The 25,748-nt window shown below is 45.1% G+C and overlaps 1 protein-coding gene across 51 annotated transcripts in view; it reads left to right on the forward strand.

Moving 5' to 3' along the window:
• Eif4g3 (eukaryotic translation initiation factor 4 gamma, 3) overlaps positions 1 to 25,748 on the forward strand; it is a 220,356-nt gene that overhangs the window by 58,764 nt on the left and 135,844 nt on the right. For 40 of the 51 annotated variants that reach the window (XM_087548436.1, XM_087548438.1, XM_087548440.1 and 37 more), the window contains 1 exon segment: positions 13,509 to 13,637. Coding sequence is in view for 19 of the 40 variants with exons in the window: in XM_087548409.1 (XP_087404535.1) it covers positions 13,509 to 13,637 (129 nt within the window). In the remaining 21 variants the exon portion in view is untranslated. 51 annotated transcript variants of the gene reach the window in all.

A 25,748-nucleotide genomic window follows, 5' to 3' on the forward strand; every position in this document is an offset into this window, starting at 1 on the left:
AGTAGACAGGCAGGCCCGTGGCAGTCCTATTGCTGAGGAACCTAAACTTGTTCAGGCAGGTTTTGGAGCATTCAGCCAGGTAGAAGTTGGCTTGACTGTGCAGTCTCCCAACAGAATAACTGTCCGTTGTTTTTAAACCAGTGGAAGCAGTGGTTGGTTTGCAGTTTCCTGAAATGAAGCTGATGTGCAGTGTCCCATGCACATTCTGACTGTGCACATGAGGAGGTGTAGACACACGTGACAACCCGGGAGACTCTTCTGTGAGGGCAGGCAGTTGGCATTCATCCTAAGAAGACCCAGTCTCCCTAAGTAGCCAAGGCTACTGTGGAACCCATAATTCTCCTGCCTCAGCCTCCTGAGCATTAGGAATTCGGGTGTGGCCACGGACCTCTTGTTTCTGTTTTTGATTCAGGGTTTCACTGACTCAAAACTGAACAGGCAGAGAAACAGATCTAGACTGCTAATAATGACTCTTGAGTCCCAAGGTGCAGGGACATGAATAGTTGACAGTGACAGTAGGTCTGGGAGAGGTTTGGTGGAAGAGCGTGCTCTGCCCTGCAATCCTGAGACATGAGTTCGGATCCCCAGTACCCACTGCATGATAGCACACATCTGTAGCCCCAACATTGGTAGCACAAAAAAGTGCATTCTGAGAGTTTCCTGGCCAGCTAGTCCAGCCGAAACAGTGAGCCCCAGGCTCAAATGAGAGACCTTCTCAAAAGACAAGGTAGAAACTGAGAACAGAGCATGTGTTTTTAACCCCAGTACTCAGGAGGCAGAGGCGGTCTGCTCCAGGACAGCCAGAGCTATGTCACATAAAGAGCATTTTTTTTTAAACAACATGGATAGGATATGGTTTTATTTTTTTAAGATTTGTTTTATTTATAGGAGTTCACTGTAGCTGTCAGACACACCACAAGAGGGCATCGGATCCCATTTCAGATGGTTGTGAGCCACCATGTGGTTTCTGGGAATTGAACTCAGGACCTCTGGAAGAGCAGTCAGTGCTCCCAATGGCTGAGCCATCTCAACAGCCCAAGAGCATATCTTAAAAATAAACAAACTAAACAAAAAGTAGAAAGCAAGAAAAAAGCCACCCTACATCAGCTATTGGTTTGTACAAATTCAAACACAGGTTTAGTCCAGGTAATTCAGCACGCAAACCTGTGCATGCATGCACATGGAATGAATAAGAGAGAGGGGAGGGGAGGGGGGGAGAGAAAGAGAGAGAGGGGGAGAGAGAGAGAGGGAGAGAGAAAGAGAGATATGACAGAGAAGGGGAGACAGAGTGGTAGAAAGAGACCCAAGACACCAGGCTGAGACACGAAGGCTACCTTGATTGTAGGCCCGCTTAAGCCACATACACTAAGTTCTAGCTCTGCACTACAGAGGGTACAGATGTGTGCCAGCCTGCACTGGGTATGGGGGATCCAGACTCAGGTCTCAGGATTGCAGGGCAGAGCATGCTCTTCTACCAAACCTCTCCCAGACCTACTGTCACTGTCAAGTACTCATGTCCCCGCACCTTGGAACTCAGAGTCATGATTAGCAGTCTAGATCTGTTTCTCTGCCTGTCTTTGTAACTGCTAATTAATGGCATTTATAAAAGTTTAGATTCTTTATTAATATTTAATGTGGTTTTCTCATTAAATGTTAAATCAGAGACCTAATTACAATATTATTTAATATGTATTTGCTTGGTTTTTCCTCATCAGAAGAAGGATTAACTTGGAGATGTAAAGGAGTGCTCTGCTGGTAAATGCCAGTTAGGCATGGCTTTTAGCTTTCTCAAGAGGAGAAGGAATCTGTGCCGGGCACTTTGCTTTGATAGTATGTTTCTTTTAGCTGTGGAATATTCCACTCCTTGAGCCTTTTAATAAAGTGTCCCAAGAATCATTGCTCAGAAGCAAAGCCACTCTGTGGAGCAGCAGCAGTCAGACAGGTCCTCCAAGTTGCATGACTGAGTGCTGTGGTAAGTGAAGGGGCAGTTAGTTTTAGGGGGGAAGCACAGAAGCAAGGCCGTTATGTGGGGGAATTATCAGCAGTAGGGGTGTGGATGGAGAGACCATCTTTAACTAACTGGGTCCTCGCTTTTATGAGCACACCTTGCTATTGGGACTCTGCCAGCCAAGGTGTGAGCAGGATTAAGGTTCTGTCCATTCTGCTGCCTGTGACTCTAGGTCACAGTTCATGGTGGAGTCCTTGCTTAGTGTCTGGCTTTGAGTTAGGACCTGAGCACTCCAGGCTGAGTATGTATGGAGGCGTGAACTGTTTGTGTGATTGCTCCATTTCCGTATAGAACTTTCTGTAGAAGGGTATTTTACTTCTTTAGTTTTTACAGATTCTAAATATCCGCTGGGTACGTTAATTTTTAGACCCATAAAACCAGTGGTACAATTTGTTTTATTTTGAGACAGGGTGTCTCTGTGTAACACTCTATGTAGCTGTCCTGGAACTCACTCTGTAGATCATTTTGGCCTCAGACTCCCAGAGATCCACCTGCCTCTGCCTCCTGCGTGCTGGAATTAAAGACATGTACCACTACCACATGACATACATTTTTATTCTTTTAAAAAAAAGTATGTGTATGCATGGGTCTGTGTGTCTAAGCCATGTGTATGGCTGTATTTGCAGAGGCCAGAAGAGGGCAATAGATTCCTAGAACTGGAGTTAAAGGTTGTTGTGAGCCTGCCTAACATGAATGCTAGGAGCAGAATTTGGGTCCCTCTGGAATTAAAAGAGTAGCAGGTGTTCTCAACCTTAAACCATTTTCCCAGCTCCCCCATTCTTTTTTTTTTTCGGAGCTGGGGACCGAACCCAGGGCCTTGTGTTTGGTAGGCAAGCGCTTTACCACTGAGCTAAATCCCCAACCCCCAGCTCCCCCATTCTTATTTCTTTGTTTACTTTCCTTTTTGACCCAGGTCTTTCTAGTTCTGGCTATCCTGGAGTGATTTGCTGTGTAAACCACTGTGGCCTCAAGCTCACAGAGGTGTTCCTGCCTCTCCCTCCCAGATTGCTGGGTTTAAAGGTGTTCACCACCACATTCCTTTAAATAACCATTGCTTTAATAACGTAAAAATAGATGGGTGGGTGGGTGGGTGGATGGATGGATGGATAGATAGATAGATAGATAGATAGATAGATAGATAGAACGAAGAGCCCATGTGAAATATTTAAACTCCCTCAAACTCCATTTCAGAGGGGTCTGTATCTGTCTCCCATGAAGTTCTACACGAATATACATGCACACACATGTGAAAGAGGCATAGTATTGAAATGTATGATTCTGATCGGTTCTGGTTTATGGAAGAAGAAATCATTACAGTATGTCTGGAAGTTGGCTGTGCTTTTTTATTTATCTGGAGTGCTAATTGTGTTCTTGTCCAAGGTGTGTAATCCCAGCACAGAATTCTTGGCCCAGACGGGATTTGGTGGACATGAGTCTTTCCTCTTGGATAGCCTTGGATAGCCTTGAACTTGTTAGGTAGACTAGGCTGACCTTGAACTTACTGAGATCTGTCTGTCTCTAACTCCCAAGTGCTAGGATTAACAGACAGAAGTTACCTCTTTGCTGCCTGGGCTCCTCCTGTCCGTTATGTGCTGGGTAAGTTCCATGGAAGAAGAAGAAGAAGAAGCAGAAAGGGGGTTACCTCCCTCTACTGAGACCTGACTGAGACACAGGATGCCCTCTCTCACAGCCAGGGAAGAGCGGTGGAGAGACTGGAAGAGAGAAATAGTTTTAACCTCTGCTGAAAATGAAAAAGCCAAAATCAACCAGCAGCACTTAGAAGCAGACTCCTGTCTGAGACGAAGCAGATACCTCACATGTGCCCTGACATAGCCTGCTCCTTTCATGTTTGAAGTACCTGCTTCAGGATACTGTGCCTTTAAACTGCTTGTCCTGAGGGAAAGGAGAGAACGTGGTTCTGGTTGGAGCAGGCCAACAGTGCCTTTCAGTTCTTTTTAAGGTTAGCAAACGTGGAAGCCTAGCCATGGAGGGCCGGTGTCGAGTTGAGGACGTAATCTCTTGAGATCGGCGTTAGCTCGAAATCGTGCCTGAGAGCAAAATTATATAATTAAAAGGGTCCAGAGGCTTGTGACATTGGGACACAGTAGGGGACTTAAAGAACATTGAAATACTATGTTGGTTGGGTTTTGGCGTAACTTGCGAGAGTTCAGGTATAGTTTCAGTGATGCTGGTAGTGCACTGCCCTGACTTCACAATCTGTAGAACACACTGGGCACGGCCTTTTGTGTCTAATCTCAGCTCTTGGCAGGCAGAGGTAAGATGGCTTGTGAGTTCAAGGCTAGCCTGGTCTATATAATGAGAGACTTTGTCTCAAAACAAACAAACATAACCGAAAATTAGATTTAAATCTTGCATATTGATAATGATAAATGTGCACCTGTGAAAAGGTTAGGGTACATTCAGTGCACAGAGTCAGGCTTGCACCGGGTACGCAATGCTGCTGTACACACGCTCCTTTGTTTGAAGAGATGAGTTTCTAGCTATCTGAAAATTTGGCTGTGTAGTCTGTCTTCTTTCTCAGGGTTTTCAAGCTTTTTTCATAACCCAGTGTGAACTTTTCAGAAGGTGACAGGACATTACAGGACTACAGTGACGCCGGATGAGGAGAGGGTAGACTGAGGCAGCCAAGGAAATGATTGTTGGGAGGAAATCTCCCACCTAAATATTTGTGACCGTGGCTGTGTTGGTGCATGTTAGTCATCCATGTCTGTGGATAATTTGTGACATAGTTTTGTGGGCCGAGAACAGCAATTGCTTCACAACTTGCTGGGACCTCACTGTGGAAGGTCTGCATTTTTATCTCCTTCCCAGGTGATGGTAAGGCCTCTAGTCTGGGACACTGCAAACCACTACCTTAGACTAAACCCCTCATGTTCTCCCAGGTATGAAAATAAAATCGAGTCTGCCAATCATTTTTGTCTAAAACTGTCTTTTTAGACTTGAAAACCAAATTTGTACCAACATTGTGAAGCATCCTTTACTTAGCGCCTTATTTACCAGATTACACGAATAGGTTTACTCGGTAACCTGTCCTTTTTACTGTCTTCAGGTTAAGGACAAGAGTTTATTGGGTAGACTACAGGAGGGTAGTGGGACGCAGTAATTAGAGCATTCGTCACAGGGCAGTGGGCTGTAAGTCTGGGAGAGGTAGTAGTGTTTATGTCTCCAGACACGTGATTGAGATTGTGTGAAGGAGAACAGTCCAGATTGGCCAGTGTGAGCCTCTGTGCAATTTCTGCCCTGCGGATGCTAGGAGTGCTAGCCATTGGCCTGTGCAGATGTAAGAGAGTTCCTTTTCCTTGTCTGCAGAAAAGCTATGTTTCTGATTTACTTCTTTTACGTGTATGAATGTTTGTCTGTACATACGTGTATATACCATGTATGTATATAAGTGTGCATGGTGTCCTTGGAGATCAGAAGAAAGTGTCCCCTCTTCCAGGAGTGGTTATGAATTTACAGTGTGCCTGCTAAGAACTGAACCCAGGTTCTCTGCAGGATCATCAGGAGTTCCTAACCACTGAGCCGACACTAGTGCGGCTCTACCACTGCTCAGACCTGCATCTCTGACCGTAAGACCTGCATTCTTGGTGCTGTTTGGCCTACTTACAAGATTCCTGGAATAAATGTGTATGGTCTACATGTTTGTATTTTAAGTCTTTGTTTAGAAGGTAATAATCTGTGACTAAACCTCAGAATGGGGACTTAGTGACGTTTTTTCTGTGATACGAGCTGTTCTAGAACAATCTATGATTTTGATAACGCCTTTGAATTTATTATTTGTTGTTGACTACGAAGCTCAGAGTTCTACGAGTTCCTTGGAATTAAGACCAATTGTCTTAGATCAGTGATGTAACTGGGTTGTTAAGAATGGAAAGTCAGCAGAAAAAGCAAAGCATAAGCATCAAAAATTATGTTTTAAGGTGGAACCCGGACTCCAGGCAGCCTTTCTGTACTTAGGACAGCCTCTTGGTGCGCAGGCAGCTGTGCCTTCTCTAGGAAGCCTAGACCCTTCTGAGTTTAGGAAGGAGACATGGCATCTGTGTTAGGTGGACACAGCCCTGCAACCCAGCACTTTGGAAGTTTAGGCAGAAAGATTATTTTAAGTTTGAGGCCAGCCTGGGCTACATGGTTACAGTTTATTCTTACTATGTTGTGAGGCCTTTGATTCAAAAATCCCAAATTATAATAAATCAAAAAAAGAAACAACTCCTCAGCTGTTCTCAGATCTTTTGACCATGTTTGACCACAGGGACAACAGAGAAAAAAACCAGCAGCAACAAAAATCAAAAACAAAAAAATCTCCAACCCATAGATAGTCTTTGAGAAAGACCCAGCATTTTCGTCATCCTCGTGCAGAGTGTGACCCCTCTGTGTGCAGTTGTGATTGGCCATGGCAGGATTGACCTCTGTGTCTGTTTCTTCAGGGCAGTTAGCTCCAAATGGTGAAAGGTGGACTCTCAGCTCAGTTGTCAGGGTTCCTGTCAGCAGTGAAAGGGGAGGTAATCCATGCTGGCTCCTCTGTGCTCTAAGGCTGCCCTGGCCACCCCAGCTGCTCAGGAGTTGCTAAGCTAAATAAATCTTATCCCTAAGTAGCCATATAAAAGGTTTTATGGTTTGTTGAATTGATACACTGTAATAATAGTTATATTTACATGCCCAAGAGGCCACTTGGTGGTGAGCAGGCCACAAGTACTCATTGAGTTTGTCCATGAGGACTGTGTTTGCAGACAGATGATGAGAGCCGCACTGCTGTCGCCATGCAGATCACCATGCTGGGACATAGGACTGCTGTGTGAGTGGGCATCCTCTGCTTAATCATTGCCTTATGCTGGGCATTTTTATTTTAGAGGAGGGTGGTGGTCAAGGTTTTGCCATGGAGTCTTAGGTTGGCCTCAGTCTGGCCTTGTATCCTAGGCTAGGGTCAAACTTGAGATCATGTCTCCATCTCTATAGTGTGCTCGCTGTGACATTGTACATGGGATTTTATAGGCTGGTGTGGAAATTGCCAAGTTCCAAATGCCAAACTTGAAATATGTATTTATTAGAAAAAAATCTATGTTTAATAGAAATCCAGATTAGAATATAAGGAAGAAAGTGCTGTACCCCTGGCTAACAGGCTGGCACCTCCCAGGTTTGTATTTTCCTCCTTGACCTGGCTAGGTTGCTCAGTGGCTAAGGGTACAAGTCGGGCAACTTGAATTTGTACCCAGATTCCCATGACTTTTGAAAGTTCTTCTCTGAGTGCCCAGGATGCCAGGCAATCTGCTCACACACATATCGTATACCTTCCCCTCACCCCCCAAAATCTTATACAATTTAGGTAGACATTCCATATCTGTCTACCTGTCTGTCTGTCCATCTATCCATATACCTATCTAAGGATGTAGTTATTTGTTCCCCCAGGGGACTTGTTTTGTGGTTATTTTACCATCACAAATGTAGAGGACAAATAGATTTATAATCCTACATTTATTTTCTGATTAAATAGTAACAAAAACATATCAAAACGGAAGAGAACTGAATTTTGATACCAGGAGAAACACTTATATTTTGGAGAGAAGTCTCTTGTTTTTATATTTTTGTAGACATAGAAAATATGTGTGCATATATATATATGTATATAACTTATCTAAACTTATACTTAAGATTTTCTAACTATAAATTGTTTCATGGTGTGTTTGATGGATTCATTGGATACGTGCGGACGTGTGTTCATGGCACACTTGAGGTCAGAGGACAGCTTTGTGGACGTGGTTCTCTCCTACTTTCATGTAGGTTCGGGGATTGAACTCAGGTTGCCAGGTGTGTATAGTAAGTGCCTTTACCCACTGAACTGTCTTGGCACCCCCTTGATTCATACTTTCAAACACAACTTACATTTTGTATTTCTCTTAACTTGTCATATATGTTGTTTTATATTATATAGAATCATGCCTCACTTTAGTAGACCATGGATGTGCCATAAAAATACTGAAATAAGTCATTTCTAGCCTTTGGGATGAGATCAAGGACAAGGTGTAATCTGTGTTCCTGCTGTTCTCCATTGCTTGGCCTCAGTTCTCCAGGCGTGGATTTGGATTAGCTGGCTTCTTTTGGGAGCTGTAAGGTCTCAAGTTGCCTGGCTGACCTTGAGCTGAGAATACCCTGACCTCCTGACCCTCCTTCCCCTGCCTCTTGAGCATTGGGGTTATAAGTGTGAACCATTGCGCCTGGTTTTATGCAGTCTGAGGATTGAACCAGGGCTCTATGCAGGCCATGTAAGCCACGCCCTCAGCTCTATGTCAGTATCCTTGCATTTGCAAGTTGTTCTGTCGAGCACCCTTGCTCATTGTTGTCTTAACTCCTTATGCTGATCCCTAAATACCTTATTGGCACTTGTATATCTTCTAATGAAAGTGATCAGAACAATGGAATACAGACATTCTTTTGTCTAAATGAAGCCAGTTAGTAGCACTTTTTGGTGTCTCTGCCTTTCCTTTTTGTGCTAGTTTGAATTTACATGGTTCCCAAAGCCTCTTATCCTAAGGCTAGGGGTTGCCAGGAAGGATTTGGGATTTGGTCATGAGGTCAGGATGTTTTAGTATGTGGGCGGACACCGTAGTAGCTGGGAATTTTGTGGGTCAAACACTGTATTGGGTACTTGCCAAAATGTATTGTTTTTTACAAGTGTTTTACAGTTTGCTAAGTGTCTCAGCGTGGAGACGCGTGCTCTTCATAGGCATGCTCGTGCCTTAACACAGTTTTCTCTTTTCCAGCTAATTCTCCTCTCATCCCTCTGCACACAGACCCCTGCCTTTCCTAGGACATGCCCTATGCCTTGGCACTCTCCTTTTTTTTTAAAGTCCTGTCTTTACCTGATAGTCTAAACCCAGCTTTTCACTTCCCAGAGACCATGTCGCTTCTACCTGGAGCTGCTGCTGGGTTTTACTAGCAAATTATGCTAGTGTGTAGTGTGGTTCGGTTCTGCTTGCTGTGGCCTCCCTCCTTCCTATTAAGGGTTTGGAAGGTGGGAACCCATCCATAGGTAAGGCTGAGTCTGCTGTGCAGTTTTGTTGACTGGTGTTGTTGTCACAGACCATGCTGTGCCCTCCCATCTTGGGGACAGTTGAGTGATTCCAGTCTCCATATGTTCTGACGTGACAGTCGCTTTACTCTTGGGACAGCGGACATTGTGATAACTCTTTAATCACTTTTGTAACTTTGATGTTTGATTTTAGCAGGCGACATTATTAGTTTATAATTTTGGTACTTTTTTCTTGTACAATTATAAGTAGAGATACAAGGACATCGATTCCATGGAGTGAACATATGGTCTTAATGAGGACATTAAACATTGACCAGATTGATCAGAAATTGTGTCATTTTCAGAAGTCTTCCTTTGCTAGTTTTGATAATTAGTGTCGATGCCATTAGGGGTATTGATAGTAAACCCGCCCCTAGATTGTTTGATCTGACTGCAGCTCCTCTCTCAGCCCAGAGTTATAGACCTAGCAGGCTGCTCATTGCTCCCAATGGACAGCGAGCAACCGCTGTAGGCGGAGTCTTGGTTAGCCCTTCCCTTAAGGCTGTTCACTCGTGTCACAGCAGCACTTCCCCAGACCTAGTACTTCATTCAGGCCATCACCTTCAAGCGGATTCCCAGTTTTCACTAAGCTATTATTTTCAATGTAGTGTATAAATGGGACATAGGCTTTAACTGCTGTAAAGTGTGTGAAGGGGCCATGCAGCCAGCCAGCCCCACTCTGTCCTGCTGTACCTCTAGTCATCAACCAAGGAGACTGGCTGACCCTGCCTCTTGCCCCTGTCTTAGAGGTCTACATTGATGTGCTTGCTCTCTCCTCTCTCCTGCTCTGTCTAAACACCTTTTCGTGTTAGAATTTTCTTACACAGTATTGGGTATATAGATACATAAAATAGCTCTGTAAAGGTTCACTATAATCATGAGGAAATTTTAAAAGAATTCTTTGGTGTGTTGCACACGCACAGTTTCTCTATTTGTAATAAAGACAAAAATCAAATGTGCATGTAAATGAATGGCTGAACTTATTTTGTATTAGAAACTAAGTCTTGTCTGAGTGTTTGAAGTCATAGGACATAGAGAAGGTCTTCAGCGTTTTCCAAGAACTGATTGCTATTTGCTTTCATCCTCTGGCTTCGGCGCCTAGAGCACTGCTTCACGTAAACACGGGTATTCCTTTTTCATTGTAACTGAGCACATATTTCTGTTGACAGACCCAACAGCTCATGTACTTGATGATAACAGCCTCACAAGTGAACCTTGTTCCGATTCATCATAAAACATGGCATCTGCTTGCTTCAGTGCTTAGTATGACCAGAGGAACTCACAGAATTGCTTCCTTTATAAAAGGTCAAAATGTACTGGGGCACCGGGCATTGCAAGTGGCATAACCTAATAAGGGCAGAACAGAAAAGGGAGGAAGCCTCCTCCCCGTTTCCTCCCATCTGTCTGTCCACTGCACTGGTTCATTTTAAAGTACTTCTATGTGTACATAGTCTGCATTCTCTTTCTCTGCAGGTATGGGTGTGGATGTGCTTCTGCCGTACGGCTCCTAGATAGCAGACTCCGAGTCTTTTGGCTCCAGTGTGCTTCTGTACACTGGCCACATTCACAGCCCCACACTGCTTCTTGAGTAGATTGGCTTTCATTATTTTCTAGTATTTGTTGGCTTGGAGAAATACCTGTTCTGAAGGAAGAGCTAGGATACTACTAGTGATGGCTGTCAAATGGGGAAGCAAAGTTCAGGCTTCTGTCTGTCACCCTGGTTAAACGTGGCCATCTTCGTATGGGACCTGCACCTGTTTGAATGTTACTGTTTGGTTTTGCATCTGTTGAGCTGTTTATTTTATTTTATGTGTAGGACATTTTGCTTGCATGCACCTGCATGCACCTTTTGTGTGTGTACTTGATTCCCTCAGAGGTCAGAAAACGATGTTGGATCCCTTAGAATCTATCTGGAGTAATAGATGGTTGTGAGCCACTGTTTGGGTGCTGGGAGTCAAATTTGCGTCCTTTGCAAATGCAGCCAGTGCTCTGAACTGCCCAGTGGTCTCTCCAGCCCGTGGCTTTTGTGTTTTATTTGTTTGGCTTTTGGAAATAAGGTCTAATGTGTTCCAGAGTGACTTGGAATTCCTGATCCTCTTGTCTGGCATTACAAGTGTGTGTGGCCCACCAACTAGGGAAACTATCTTGGAGTGGGGAAAAGTAATGTTAAGGTGCCTTAGACAGAAGCCGCATGCTTTTGCCTTCATAGGAACAGCTTGTTGCTAAGAAAGATTAATTTACTTGATAGGACTCTGGATGATGTCAGAGAGAACTTTAAGTAAAGATTTACTTACTTTGTTAAATATTGTGTTTTCATTGGCCATAAGCACAGGGTGGCGAAGAGGTGGGTCTTTAACAGTGTGTCTGCCTCCACGTGGTGATCCGGGGGAGGTGACCTCAGCTGCCCTCACCCAGTAACTGCTTCTGTATTTCAGATACAGTGTGCAACTGTTATTGGACTGTGATTGGAAAGTCAAGGGGTTATACACAGAATCCTTAGTTTTGTTTTCTAGTGGAAGTTGAGAGGATTATGTCACTACTCCACAGTCCTGCCTGGCCCCACCCCTAGTAGCCATTCTTCCTGGATCTCTGTTTATGTCTGGTCAGCTAGCCCATGTTGCCTACAAAAGGATTATCATGTTCACCACCCTGCCCCATGCATTGTAGTTCTTATTTGAAAGTGGTAGCATATTAGAGTGATGCTGAATGATCGTGTTACTCAAGTCAGTGCTAGACAGAGAGAGGGACGGTGAACCTAATGAACACGTTCATTTCCATATCTTCATGGTTTGCTATCAAGTTACATTGTAGTTTTAGGTAGAGTTCTTAGGTAGGGTAAAACTTCACAACTTTGTGGCTTTCAGTAAGTCCGAGATTTCAGAGTGTCCAGAGGCCAAGGTTTATTAGATTCATGTTCTTGTTCGCTCCCCCTTCCCTCTGTGTGTGTGTGCGTGAGGTATTTGATACTCTGTGCGTGTAGAGGGCAGTGAAGGGGTACAACAGAGATTCTGTGGACAGTGTGTAAAGGGGCAGTTGGATGTGTTAGAGGTTCTGTGTGTGTGTGCGTGTGCGTGCGCCAGTATATACTCCTGTGTAAGACTCTGGATACCAGAGGTTCATATCAGGTCCTATTCTATGCCTGTCCGCTTTGCCTTTGGAAGCGTCTTATAATGAACACTGGGCTTACTAGTTGACTAAACAGGTGGGTTATTGAGCTCTGGAGACCCCAGTCTCCATGCCCTTCTCTCCCCAGGAGCAAGGTTTACCTTCATATTTTGTTTTGGTGCTGGGGGATCAAATTTGAATCTTGGTGTTTTTGTAACAAGTACTTTTCTCAACGAGTCATTTGAAATGCATTTAATATATGCCTCACCGGCCAAACTACAAGAATAGCGTAGCCTGCCTTCACTGTCCTCCAAACATTTTGATTCGCCTGTCGTCATACAGAACTCTGTCTAGTAGTGCTCACCCCTCCGTCTGTCATTAGCTTGGAGGTGCGCTTTCATGTCATGTAAATTCAGACCAGGGTGACTGGGGAGTACAGAATCCAGGATGGCCTTGAAATCGAGCTTGCTAGCCAGGTAGCCACAGGTGAGCTTGGACTCCTTATCTTTTGTGCCTGTATCTTCCAGGAGCTGGAGGAATGGGCCTGGACCACCAGACTCATGATAGGCCACCAGGGTTTGACCCCTGGCTTCGTGGGATGCTAGACAAAAGCATTCTTACAACCGTTTCCTTTACTTGAGATAGCCTCTCTGTCTAGCACAGCTATCACTGAGTTTAGGATTCTCCTGCACACTATTCCAGGTGGCTGGGATTATACCGTAGGCAGGCACCATCACTAGGGGATGTCCTGAGTCTTCTTGACAAATGTATCCTGCGGTTCTCAGAGAAGCTCTGTCAGCTCCAGAGATCTCCCTGGGCTCTGCAGTCCCTCCACGTCCAAAGCCCTCTATTTCTTGTTTTTTCTCAAAATGCTTAGTATAGCTTCAAGTTTCATCTCAATTTAGAATGGTTTCTGTTCTAGGATGGGGGGAAGGATATTGAGATTATGCTTTAGACATTTATGAGACAGATGGAAATATTTGTGTATTCTGAAATGGTAAGCCCCTGTTTATTCTAGTACTTAATTAAGCTTTACTGTGACTTGGGAGACAGAATCCAATTTTTAAAGTGGTTTTTGTTCTTGTTATTTATTTTTTTTTTTTCGAGACAGAGTTTCTCCATGTAGCCCTGGCTGTCCTGGAACTCACTCTGTAGACCAGGCTGGCCTTGAACTCAGATCCCCCTGCCCCTGCTTTCTGGGTGCTGGGATTAAAGGCATGTGTCACCACTGCCGGGCATTAAAATGGTTTAACCAGGTCAGCTGTACTTGTAGATCAGGTCACTAATCTATTGCTGTTTATTTCCTCACAGGTAACACAAGTAGCAAGACAGCCAGGACCCCCGACCCCTTCCCCTTACTCAGCACATGAAATAAACAAGGGGCACCCCAATCTTGCGGCCACGCCCCCGGGACATGCATCGTCCCCTGGACTCTCTCAAGTAAGAACTGCAGGCTTATGTTTTGTTTCTTTTTAAATGACATTTCCTTGTAATCTTTGCCTTTTGGTTTCTCTAAAGGCGACTCTGCTCGCTGGCAGTTAGTACAAGCTCTTAAAGGGCAGGCCACCTTGACCTGTGTGTCTGCTGGCCTCAGACACCTCATGCTTTTAGTCTTGGAGTAATTAAAAAAAATTATATTTAGTTTTTATTATCTACTTAAGAAATGTATCTCTTCCTGGATGTGGTGATGCACACCTTTAATCCCCACACTTGGGAGGCAGAGGCAGGTGGATCTCTGTGAGTTAGAGACCAGGATGGCCAGGTCTACACAGAGAAACCTTTTCTCAAAAAACCAAAACAAACAGAAAAATGCCAACAACAACCAAAAAAAGAAAGAAAGAAAAGAAAAAAAGTTGATGAGTGATTCTAACATTAAGAGAGGACATTTTGCAGTGCCCTTTCTGTTTCTCTTTGGTGCTTTCGTGCAGGAGACCTTTTCTAGGGACGGTCTTGGGTGTGTTCTTGTTTATTGGTTTCTTTTTTTCCAAGCGTTCCTGGGGCTCGTTAGCTTAATTCATTGGTTTAGCTGGTGTGTACTAGGGATTTCTCTGTGGGTTTTGCTCAGGGCAGGACAGGCATTCATCTGGCTTTAAGGCGTCACTGGATCTCCTGTATCCCAGGCTCTTCCCTAGATACCGTCCTGCTGGTCTGTGCCCTGTGATCTCATTTCCGATTTCCTGTGGTTAAGAGCTGTCCTGTCCGTGGGAAAGGACCCATGGTCCTCTGGGGCAGTGACAGTCCCTGCAGGTGCTGAGTCATCCCTCCAGTACTACATTTCAGACTCTTGTTTTCTTATTTTAGGTGTGTTGGCACTTTACCATTACGGAGCTTCTAAAATTAATAAAAAAAATAATTATAAAATTGGTGATTATTACATTTGGGATGTTAATCATAGTTTAAACTATAGAATGTTTACAACAGGAATTATAATTTGCTAGACCATAGTCAGTCTGTTGCTGTATTAAGGAATATATGAATTGGCTTGTTATTTATTATATATGAGTACACTGTAGCTGTCTTCAGACACACCAGAAGAGGGCATCAGATCCCATTACAGATGGCTGTGAGCCACCATGTGGTTGCTGGGATTTGAACTCAGGACCTCTGCAAGAGCAGTCAGTGTTTTTAACCACTGAGCCATCTCTCCAGCCCCGATTCTTTTCTGTGTATTGTGGTAGAGACGTTTTGAATGAAAAGAAAGGACTCAAGTGTGTAAGAATGGCGGATGCAGGGGCTGGGGATTTAGCTCAGTGGTAGAGCGCTTACCTAGGAAGCGCAAGGCCCTGGGTTCGGTCCCCAGCTCCGAAAAAAAGAACCAAAAAAAAAAAAGAGTGGCGGATGCATGCAGAAGCCTGTTCATTCCGTGTCTGATGTGGAGCTGTGGATCCCTCCTGGTGGAAGGTCTCTGGTGTGACACAATAGCTTTTGTCCTGTGGAGTGTTGGCAAAGCCTGTTCCTCTCATATTGCTCTCTCACAAAGAGCTGGTGCAGTGCCCATGGACCAGGGTTGCAATGACAGTGGGTGGATGGGTTGAACGTTGAGCCCCAAGCTCTTGTCCTTCTATCATCTAGTGACTTTATAAGTCAGTCACATCCTTGATTTACTGCATAGAAATTACAAGAAGACCTACTAAGCCTTGTGCCATTTTAAAAAAAATGCATTGGGGTTGGGGATTTAGCTCAGTGGTAGAGCGCTTGCCTAGGAAGTGCAAGGCCCTGGGTTCGGTCCCCAGCTCCGAAAAAAAGAACCAAAAAAAAAAAAAAAGCATTAGTTTGCTTTCAATTGCTTTTACAAAATGCTAGCCAAAAGCAGCTTGGGAGGAGAGGGTTTATTTCAATGCACAGACTTCAGCACACCATTGAAGGGAGGGAGGCAGGCCATGGAGGAAGCACTGCTACCGGCTTGTTCCCCATGGCTTGTTCAGCTTGCTTTCTTATAGTACCCAGGACCACCACCCACAGTGAGGTGGGCCACATAAGGAAATGACCACAGGCTTGCCTTCAAGCCTAATGGGTAGTGGAGGCAGTTGTTTTGAGTACAGTGTGTCCCACGGGCCCACCTTAAGGCCTTGTTGGAGGAAGTATGTCACCAGTGCAAAAGCTGATGCCTGCCTGCCTGCCTGCCTGCCTGCCTGCCTGCCTGCCTGCCTGCTGCCTGCCTGCCTGCCTGCCTGCCTGCCTGCCTGCCTGCCTGTTGCCTGCCTGCCTGCCTGCCTGCCTGCCTGCCTGAGATCAGGATGTAGCTCTTTGCTACTGCTCTTGTTGCCATGCATGCCACTGTGATCCCTGCTGTGATGATGTGGACTGTTCTCTGAAAGTATAAGGCAGCCCCAGTCAAATGCTTTCACTATAAGAGTTGCCTTGGTTATAGTGTCTCTTCACAGCAATAAAACAATGACTAAGACAGAGGCATTTTCTCAACTGCATTTTTCTATTTTATATTGAGCGAAAATCACCCCCTACTCCAACCCCTCAGACAGATTTCTTTCTTTTTTTTTTTTTTTTTTTTTTGGTTCTTTTTTTCGGAGCTGGGGACCGAACCCAGGGCCTTGCGCTTCCTAGGCAAGCGCTCTACCACTGAGCTAAATCCCCAACCCCCAGACAGATTTCTTTGTAGCCCTGGCTGTCCTGGAACTTTGTAGCCTCAAACTCTGAGATCTGCCTGCCTTTGCCTCCTGAGTGCTGGTACAGAAACTTATCCAGCACAAGTAGATAGTGTTCCCTTCCTAGTTCTCTGGGTGTCTCTGGGCCTTCTCTAAAGGGAGTGGTGTGGCCTGCTGAGTGGCTCTACCCTTTGGTGCCTGGTGCAATTTTCTCTTTGTGCTGTTGAGGGAAGACTGTTCTCAGGAAGGGTCTCCAGTACAAATCTGCCAGACTAGGTAGCTGTTGGCTGATGGGCGTTCTTCTCTCCTTTAGCCTTTCAACCCCATAACACTAGATAAGAGAGAGGAAGGATAGAGCGGAAAGAGGAGATCCCTGAATACAGTCAGGATCCAAAATGGAGCAGCATATGTTAGAATACTTCCTACTGATAGAGGCTTTTCAAGTTCCTTGGGGCAAGTTTGCCCTTTGCTGTCAGGATATCTCATTTCTGCTCTCTGTTCCTTCTTCGAGCAGAACTACTTAAGAGATGAGAACCAACAACCTACCCAGCTCTGGGTTCTAGCATCTGTACACGTTCTGAAGTTTTCAGAGTCCCAAGTGTCACACAGTCACCAGCGCAGAAGCTACCTGCAGCTGGCACAACCACGCCTCTGATAGAGCACGGGGCCAATCAGTCGGCTGCCGATAGAACAGGAAGCAAATCAGTCATCTTCTGTGGTGGACGCTCTGATAGCCCCATATCCCACACCTAGGGTTAAAATGAAAACATATTCCTATAATATTCCTATATTTTTAAGAGAAACCAAGATTTCCAGATTTTCCCTACAGCTATTACCCATATCTGGACAGAACAAAGTGTGCCAGTCAGGGGATCTGGGTAGGAGAGAAGCCGGGGTTTGGCACCACTGTGAGGACCACAGGAGCCACAAGGCAAAGTCTCCTGCAGTGTTGCCTATGTAGCCTCCTTCGTGGACAGCAGTGTGCCAGCTGAGATGCTAAAAGATTATAGAGCCATATCCTTTTTCCCATCAGAGGCAAATAGGGTGACTTTTGATCTGAGGCAAGCACCTGGTATTGGTAAATAAGGAGAGAGACCTCCACAGCTGGTCCAAAGCTAGGACTGCACAGTTTGCATTTAAGAAAGGATGTCGTCTCGCCCATGTCAATTGGAAGGCCGTAAGAACCATTTTTTGACTGTTCCTTCAGTTCTCCTTAGATGCTAGAACACATGAATAGCCAGGAAAGGGCTGCCAGTTATTATCGTGATGTTTTTATTGTCTGTCTGTGAGATTGTGACATTGCACCTGATTTGGTGAGTTACTCAGTAAGAGAGATAGAGAGAGGAGAGAGAGAGAGGAGAGACAGACAGAGACAGAGATCTCTTGGGCGCTTGCATGTGCCAGCGTGTATACATTTGCTCCAGGCAAGTGTGTCTGCCAGGCCAGGCTGCCAGTCCTCTGTCACACACTGTTGAGGCAGGGTCTCACTGAGTCCCTCAGCAGGCATTGAGAGCCACAGTCCTCCTGCTCCCATCTCTCCAGAGCAGAAATTAGAGGCTTGTGCCACTAGGCCAGACATTTTATTTTTTATTATTAACACAACTAATGATTTTTCTTAGTGGGAGCTTTTGTATATTTAGAATTTTCCATTTTTATGAGGAAAACAGAATTGTAATTTCATGACTTTGAAAAGAAGCTTTTTCCCCCAATCATATCTTGTCAAAATAGATGAGTGTTAAATTTTCTTTAAAAAGGAAAATAAAGTAAAATTTGCAGTTTTTCTATTTCCTTTCCATCTTTCTAAAGAGAGTTGTAAATTTATGTGTATGGGTGTTTGCCCACATGTGTGTGCATTTCTGTGTGTGTGCATCACCTGTATCACTGGTGCCCAGGAGTTCAGAAGAGGGGCTCAGATCCCCTGTAAATAGAGTTAGTGATGAGTTAGTGACTGTGAACCACCTGATGGGGTGCTGGTCACTTGCGTCATTTTCCAGAGCACCGAGCGCTCCTAGCTGCTGACACACGTCTCTAGTCCTTCCTCCCCTCTCTCTTGAAGTTCATTCTTTGTGTAGGGCCCTTGCAGGAAGTGCCCTGTGGAAACCAACCTGGGCATCTTAGACTTCTTGCTTTTGTAGTGCTGATGGCATGCATGCTCTTTTGGTGCTAGCTGCTGTTGGCTTGTTTTTGATAATATATTTGTTGACAAGATTTTCAAAAACTATTGCTTTTTTTTGTTCTTGTTGTTTGAGCCTGGGTCTTTTGTAGCTCAGGCTTGCTTGGAATTTACCATTTAATTGGGGGGGCCTTGGAATTTACCATTTAACTGGGGGGCCTTGGAATTTACCATTTAATTGAGGGACCTTGATTCTTCTGGCTCGGTCTCTGATATGCTGGAATTACAGTATATCACCATGTTTAGCTAGAACAAATACTCTCAGCTGTCTTTGTAATTGTCATTGAATAAGTAAATAGTGTCCTGCTGTCTTGGCTCCTGACTAACCCTGGTCCTTGGGGGCTGAGTTGGCAGGATCAGGCTAAGTTCCTAAAAGAGAAGGAAAAAAACTGAATAGGCTATAAATACCTGAACAACCAAATGGTTTGTTCATGGTATGGTGCAGAATCGTGGTGTTATTTCTATTCATGGTGGCTTTATGTGACAGGACTGGGAATTTCCACAGCCTGTCACCTCTTGCCTTTGTTGGCAGGGCAGCTGCAGTTTATGAAGGACTTGCCAGTGAGTCTCTTAGTGCTGCTTCCTAGCAGTCTTCTTACTAACCTGCAACCAAGGGAGAGCAACTTTTGGATGCTGATTTCATTGTGCTTTTCCTTGTCTTGCACACAGCTGCAAAAATAGCCCAGGGATTTAAAAAAAAAAAAAAGCCATGCTTGTTTTTAAGTGCTGTTGTTAGAGTAGTAACTAAGTTGTCATTACCCTGGTTACACCCAGAGAGACCAAAGGTTAAGGTTCTTCTTGGGAAACCTACACCATCTACACTGGTAGACCCACATTAGAAGTCTCAAAGTCTCTCGTCAGTGTTGCCAGGGAATGAAAGGACTTCACCAGAATCAAACTGATGGTGGCTCCTGGGCCTTCCTCATTGTGATTTGGGTGCTTTTGACCGGCCCTCCTCATTTCACTGAAATTCTGCCAGGGCAAAGAGCAGGCTCTTCTGGACATGACTGGGCACTCTGCTTGCTGCCGCTTGGTGTTTTGAGTAAGTTTTTTAAGAACAGCCCTCCTCCCTTCCCCTGCAGGTTTTCCTCGGTGGACACTCGTACTTCCGCAGATCTGAGCAGCAGCTCGGCTTGAGCTGCCACTTTCTAAAACTCCAGTGAGGCATTCAAATGCTTTATATGTTTATTCTTGGTTTCTTTTTTCGTTTTTGTTTTTATACTTCCAGGCCTTGCTATTTCCTCAGAGAAATCAGCACGTACAGGTGAATCTTGGGAAGGAGAAATAAAAGTAGAGTTGTCTCTGTTTGTCCCTGAGTGCCATGCTGGGGCTCAGTCAGCTGCAGGGGCTCTGCCACCGAACTAGAAAGCCACCGCCCTGGAATGGAGTACATACATAGAGACTAGGAACACAGTTGCAGCTCTCCAAGTGCTGGCACTATTTCTGACAGAACACCCTCTGCACCTATGTGTTTCAGCAGGCTGTTGGGGTGGACCAGTAGGACCATGGAGGAGAATTCAGCAGAGGGAGTGTGGACCACAGTCACACAGAATAATGGCCCGAGTTGAGTCCGCATACCAGGTTTTTTGGCAAAGGAGTGAGTGTACAGGAGTGTCGGAAGGGTTGAGGCAACTCAGTAGAGGACTGTTGCCTTTATAAGGGGACAGATGGAAGGCTATTTGAAAGCTTGTGAACAGAATAGAGCAGTAGATACACCCTTCTTTCCCTCCTTTTTGTTTTTCAAAACAGTGTCTCTGTGTAGCCCTGGCTGTCCTAGAACAGGCTGTGTAGAGGAGGCTTGCCTCAGAGATCCTCCTGCCTCTGCCTCCTGAGTGGTGGGATTGAAGGTGTATGCCACCACTGCCCAGCTTCCCTTCCTTTCTTTTGAGACAGGTTCTTAGATAACTTAGGGTTTTATCACCACAAAGAGACACCATGACCAAGGCACCTCTTAGACTGGACAACATTTAATGGGGCTGCTTACGGGTTCCGGTTCAGTCTGTTATCCTCATGGTGAGAAGCACATCAGCGTTCATTCAGGCAGACATGGTGCTGGAGAAGTTCTGCATCTTGATCCGAAGGCAGGCCACTGGCTTCTGCAGGCGGCCAGGAGGGCACTACTATACTAGGCGGAGCTTGACCTCAGCGTCCATCCCCACAGCAACACACTTCCTCCAACAAGGTCGCCCCCTGTGGGCCAAAGCTATACAAACCACCATGGACGGCTTCTTAATCCTCTCAAGTGCAAGGGTCATTTCTAAACTGTCTACCAGTTGATGGACCGCATTTGCTTTTCTTACATAGAATAAGTCTCAGGCTATTCTTTTTCTGTCTACTCAATGGATTTTTTTCCTACACATGACCACTAATTAATATATATAGCCAATATTTTGTCATATTTCATAGGTAAAATAAGTTTCTTTGCTGTTGGTTGTCCACAGTGCTGCATTTCCAGGCAGCACACTATCTTACCAAGCCCTGTTACTTCTTCTTTTTTTTTTCTTTTTTTTTTTTCGGAGCTGGGGACCGAACCCAGGGCCTTGTGCTTGTTGGGCAAGCGCTCTACCACTGAGCTAAATCCCCAACCCGCCCTGTTACTTCTGATCACATCTGGGATTGCCCACCTTCTGAAAGACAGGCCTCCTTATAGTTGATGTAGGCCTTTACCAGCTGTTAAGAGTTATGGAGTTAACAAGACAGCATCAGTTCGGCGTATCAGCCAATGATTTAGATGAGGCTGATGTAATCTAGAGAGTAATGCTGCCAGAAGCAGCTAGGGAAGCAGAGTGGACACGGTGCCAGTGCAAAAACCAAAATGCTTGGAAGATGGTCAGGACGCAGTTCAGAACCAAGGTGCTAGGCCCAGTGTGTCCTTTCCTGTAAACTCCGGAGTTTGTATGAGTTCCCTAATACCTTTGCCTGTAACCCCAAGTTATTCCATAATGTGGAACGTCCACTTTGTACTTCTTGTTATTTTTCCTGATGTTGTTTTCTTAGTCTCAGAAGATTAGTGACGTCTAAAAGGAAATGGCGTCTGGGCTGTCGTTCCCTGTGTTCAGGGTGTCATCACTGACTCTGTTCTTAGGGCATCTGCTTAGGGAATGTGGTTGCTCAAGAGGCTTTGGCAGCAGATTTTGTTTTTGTTTGCTTGCTTGCTTGAGAGTTTTGCAGTACAACCTAAGCTGGCTTGCCTTCTCCATCCTCCTGCCTCATCCTTGGTAAGGCTGGGGTTACGTGTGTGTGCCATTGTGCCTGTTCCTGCCTACTGCAAAGCCCTCACATTGCACGTTCCTGAAGATTTTCTTCTTTTAGTAAGCGTGAGCAGGTTTACTGAGAAGTGTTTTGGGTTACCAAGCAGACAGTTTATAGAAACGAGTATTGAACAACAGTTGTTAGTAGCCTCCCTGGCACTAGGGAGGTCAGCTGTCCAGTTGCCATGTTTAGGAAGTGACTAAAAATTCTGACTGCTGTTAAGGGTTCAGAGAGTACTTCAAGGCTCACACTGGAAATTGAGAAGCTGGAAACAGAACTGGTGACTCAGAAGCCAGCTGGCTCATTTACATAACCATTTGGCAACCTTTAGAAGGGGAGGAGGTAGCTGAGGCCTGGAAGCTAGCCCAGGAGGATCTGAGTAGGAAGGGCCAACCTGCAGGTATCACTCTTGTTTCTTGTACTTTGAGAATGGTTATGACAGCTTCAACTTCAATAAAGGCAGGAGGTTAAATAAACCATTTGAAGACAAATGCCAAAGTAATAGAAAGAGGGCTTATAAAGCTTCTTACTATTTATATAAAAATGAAATATCAAAGAGTTGGGTACATGTACAAGGGGATTTTGTCTTCCGCTTAGCTGGTTCTAACTCATAGAAGCCGTAAGGAATGAAGCCGTGTGAAGAGTGGCTGGCCCCGAGAAGGCTAACATCACACTGAACAGGGCTCCTAAGGCTTTCTAAGTGTTGTGTCGTTAAGGGTCAGGAGGAAAACTCTGCAACACAGGAGTCTTGCTCACAATACAGATGGGTGGTAGGCATATGGGACTCTGCAAAGATTAAAGTAATTTTAACTGAAAGCTGTTCCTCCCAGACCCCAGAGCTTGGGTTGTTCACAGCGAACACAGGCCAGTGTGTATGGGCGGCCATGTCCAGGTTACCATTTCCAAGGTACTTGCTCGTTGCTCACACTGTAGGCTTCTAGGCCCCCACACCGCAGGAGTGGTTGTTTCTATTGTGGAGATTGAGAAGGATATCAATCCTTCATAGATGGGAGAGCATCTTTGAGAAGCAGCCAAGTTTCAGTTGCCAGCTTGTGTTTTTTCTGACGCTGAGAATTGAACTTAGTGTCCTCACCCTTGTGAAGTAAGCGCTCTACCACCAAGCCACATTCTGTACTGTAGTTCCCAGCTTCTCCTCTCTTCCTCACAGTCTCAGAGCTCACTAGCACACTTCCGTTCAGGTTCATTTTTAGATTAGCCAGACTTTTTTTTAAAAATTTATTTATTTATTATATATAATTATACTGTAGCTGTCTTCAACACACCAGAATAGGGCATCGTATCTCATCACAAATGGCTGTGAACCACCATGTGGTTGCTGGGATTTGAACTCAGGACCTCTGAAAGAGCAGACAGTGCTCTTAACCGCTGAGCCATCTCCCCAGCCCCAAGCCAGACTTTTAAAACTCATATTGGAAACACAAGTACCGTTCATAGTATGCTCTTTGAAATACCATTTCCAGGCTGGAGAAGATGGCTCGGCAGTTAAGGACACTTGTTGCTCTTCCTGAAGGTCAAAGTTCATGTCTCAGCACCCACGTCAGGTGTTTCACACCATTTGTAAGTCAAACTGCAGGCAATTAACATCTTCTTTCGGCCTGTGGGCTAAAGTGTACACATTGTACCCATGTATGTGCATACACATACACACAAACTTTAAAAAAGAAAAATGTTTCATAATGTTTTAGCATTGGGAGATGGCTCCATAGATAATCACTTGCTGTGTAAGCCATGAGGATGCAACTCTAACCCTTCTAGCACTTGCATTAAAAGCTGGGTGTGACGGCATCAGATTTTAAGCTCTGGGAAGCAGGAACAGTTGGATCCTGGGGCTAATTGGCTAGAGATGTCTAACCATTTGGTGAAATCTGTTTGGTGAGAGACCCCATCTGAAGAAACCAGACGGAGAGAGATTGAGGATGATAGCCTGATGTCTCTGTCTTCTGTTCAGGTGTGCATGGACACACACCTGCACATGTACACAAAAGAAACAGTTTGTCTTAATTTTTAAGCAGTTAACATTGAAACATCTTTGCTAAAGAGTAGGCTTTTATAGAAACGTACCCACACATGGATGGTGTTGGCTCATGTCCTTTAATTCCATGGAGGTGGAGGTAGGCATATTTTTGAGTTCAAGGCCAGCCTGGTCTACAGAAGTTCAGGACAGACAAGGTAACACAGAGAAACCTTGATTGGAAACTAAAAACAAAAATATTTAAAAACGAAGAAGAGTTCTGGAACTCACAGAAGATCATGTCTACTGTGATGAATGAGAGAGCCCTAGCTGCAGATAATTTTTGGTGAAAATCATCTAGAGACTGGATAAAGATGGGCTACAGGAAGATAGCACAGATGAGAGAGAGGGTGTCAGAGAAGGTGTAGGCAGTGTTGGGTCTAGCCCAGGCCCCGTCAAACTGACGCAGTCACCATCTGAGTCCCTGCGGGCTCAGTGAACCAACAGGCTTGTCTGCTTGCACCTGATGTTTCCTGGTGCGAAGGAACTGTATTGCTGTGCTTGTGGGGTGCGCTAACCCTTTAACACTGGCTAGTTACTATTCTGAGACTACGAAGTCCCTTAGTCATAAATACGGGCATCCACTGTGGCCAGGGAAAACCGTGGCATGTTACCCTTGGACTATACCGTAATGAGCGGAGCTCCTTGGCATGTCACTGAGACATCCCACTCAGGCTTTTCTTCCACTGGAATCAACTAACTGATACCTGAGGCCCATCCCCTACAGAGTCCCATCCCCCACAGAGTCCCATCCCCCACAGATGCTTGTTTCATGGCCTGGGTGACTGTGATCGGTAGGAAGTGCCTTTTGCTCCTCTCTGGAGCTCCCTGAAGACAAAACAGTCCCTGTCCTAGAACACACCCAGTCAGTTTCCAGAATACTGTCAACAGATAGGCACCATGGGAACATGGGCGACATTTAGATAGAGACTGCTGTTCCACTAGCTAATCAGAGCATTTAGGGAAATGCAACACTAGAGATTAAGGGTTTTTGTTTGCATTATTATTATTATTGTTATTAATTATTTTTCTATGTTACTAGTATTTCAGTTTTTAAGAGTATGGTGTGAAATCAGTTTGCTTTCAAAATTGTCACATTCTAGGATTCTGTTGATAATGGTACAGACGTGGGTAGCTGAAGGTGACAAGTAGAGCTGTTGAGATGGGTGGTGATGATGACTAGAACTGTGTCACTGTGCCGAGGACAGTGCTCAGTCGCTATCGGAAGGTCACAGGAAGAGTGACTGGGTGGCTAATGTGGACTAAACACATGCTGTGTCAAATAAGGGGTTGAATTGCCTCAATCCCTCAAAACTCGCACCAGCCACCATTAAGGAGAGTAGCATCTGTGCTGGGTAACAGTTAAGACACAGCCCTTCCCGTTTGTACAGTGTCCCTGGTGTTGCAAAGCAGCTTTGAGTAACAACCAACCTCTCCTGGGGCACTGTGGAGAGGCCTGCAGAGAAGCAGAGTGTGGCAGTTTGTAAAAGTTGTGGGAAGAACTTCTTCAGTTAGATAACTAACACCATGTTGGTTGCACATCTTGCTGAGTTAATTCTCTGTGGGCTGGGGAGCCCTCCAGCACAGCCAGGGTGGAAGGGAACCTAGGCACCTTGTGTGCTAGTGTGTGCTTATAATGCCAGCTCTTGAAGCAGTTGTCCTGAGTTTGAGACCAGGTGGGGCTAACTAGTGAGTCCCTGCCTTCAAACAGAGAGCTGCACATCTGAAAGGAAGGCTCAGTTAACATTTTGCTAAGTCATTTCTCCAGCACCTCATAAAAAATACAGAATTGGGCCAGGTCCGGTGGTGCTCACCTTTAATCCCAGTACTTGGGAGGCAGAGGGAGTCCAGATCTTTGTGAGTTCAAGATCAGTTTGAGTGCTGGGATTAGAGCCAGTGATACTGAATTTCAACAGCAGATTTTTGGGCCTTTTTAAAAAAATCTTTGTAATTTCAGTTTTAAGGCACTTGGCTGTCAGTCTGTTAGTGTG

This window comes from Rattus norvegicus, chromosome 5 (genome assembly GCF_021556685.1).
Source record: "Rattus norvegicus strain SHRSP/BbbUtx chromosome 5, alternate assembly SHRSP_T2T, whole genome shotgun sequence".
In the NCBI taxonomy this organism is placed as follows: domain Eukaryota; kingdom Metazoa; phylum Chordata; class Mammalia; order Rodentia; family Muridae; genus Rattus; species Rattus norvegicus.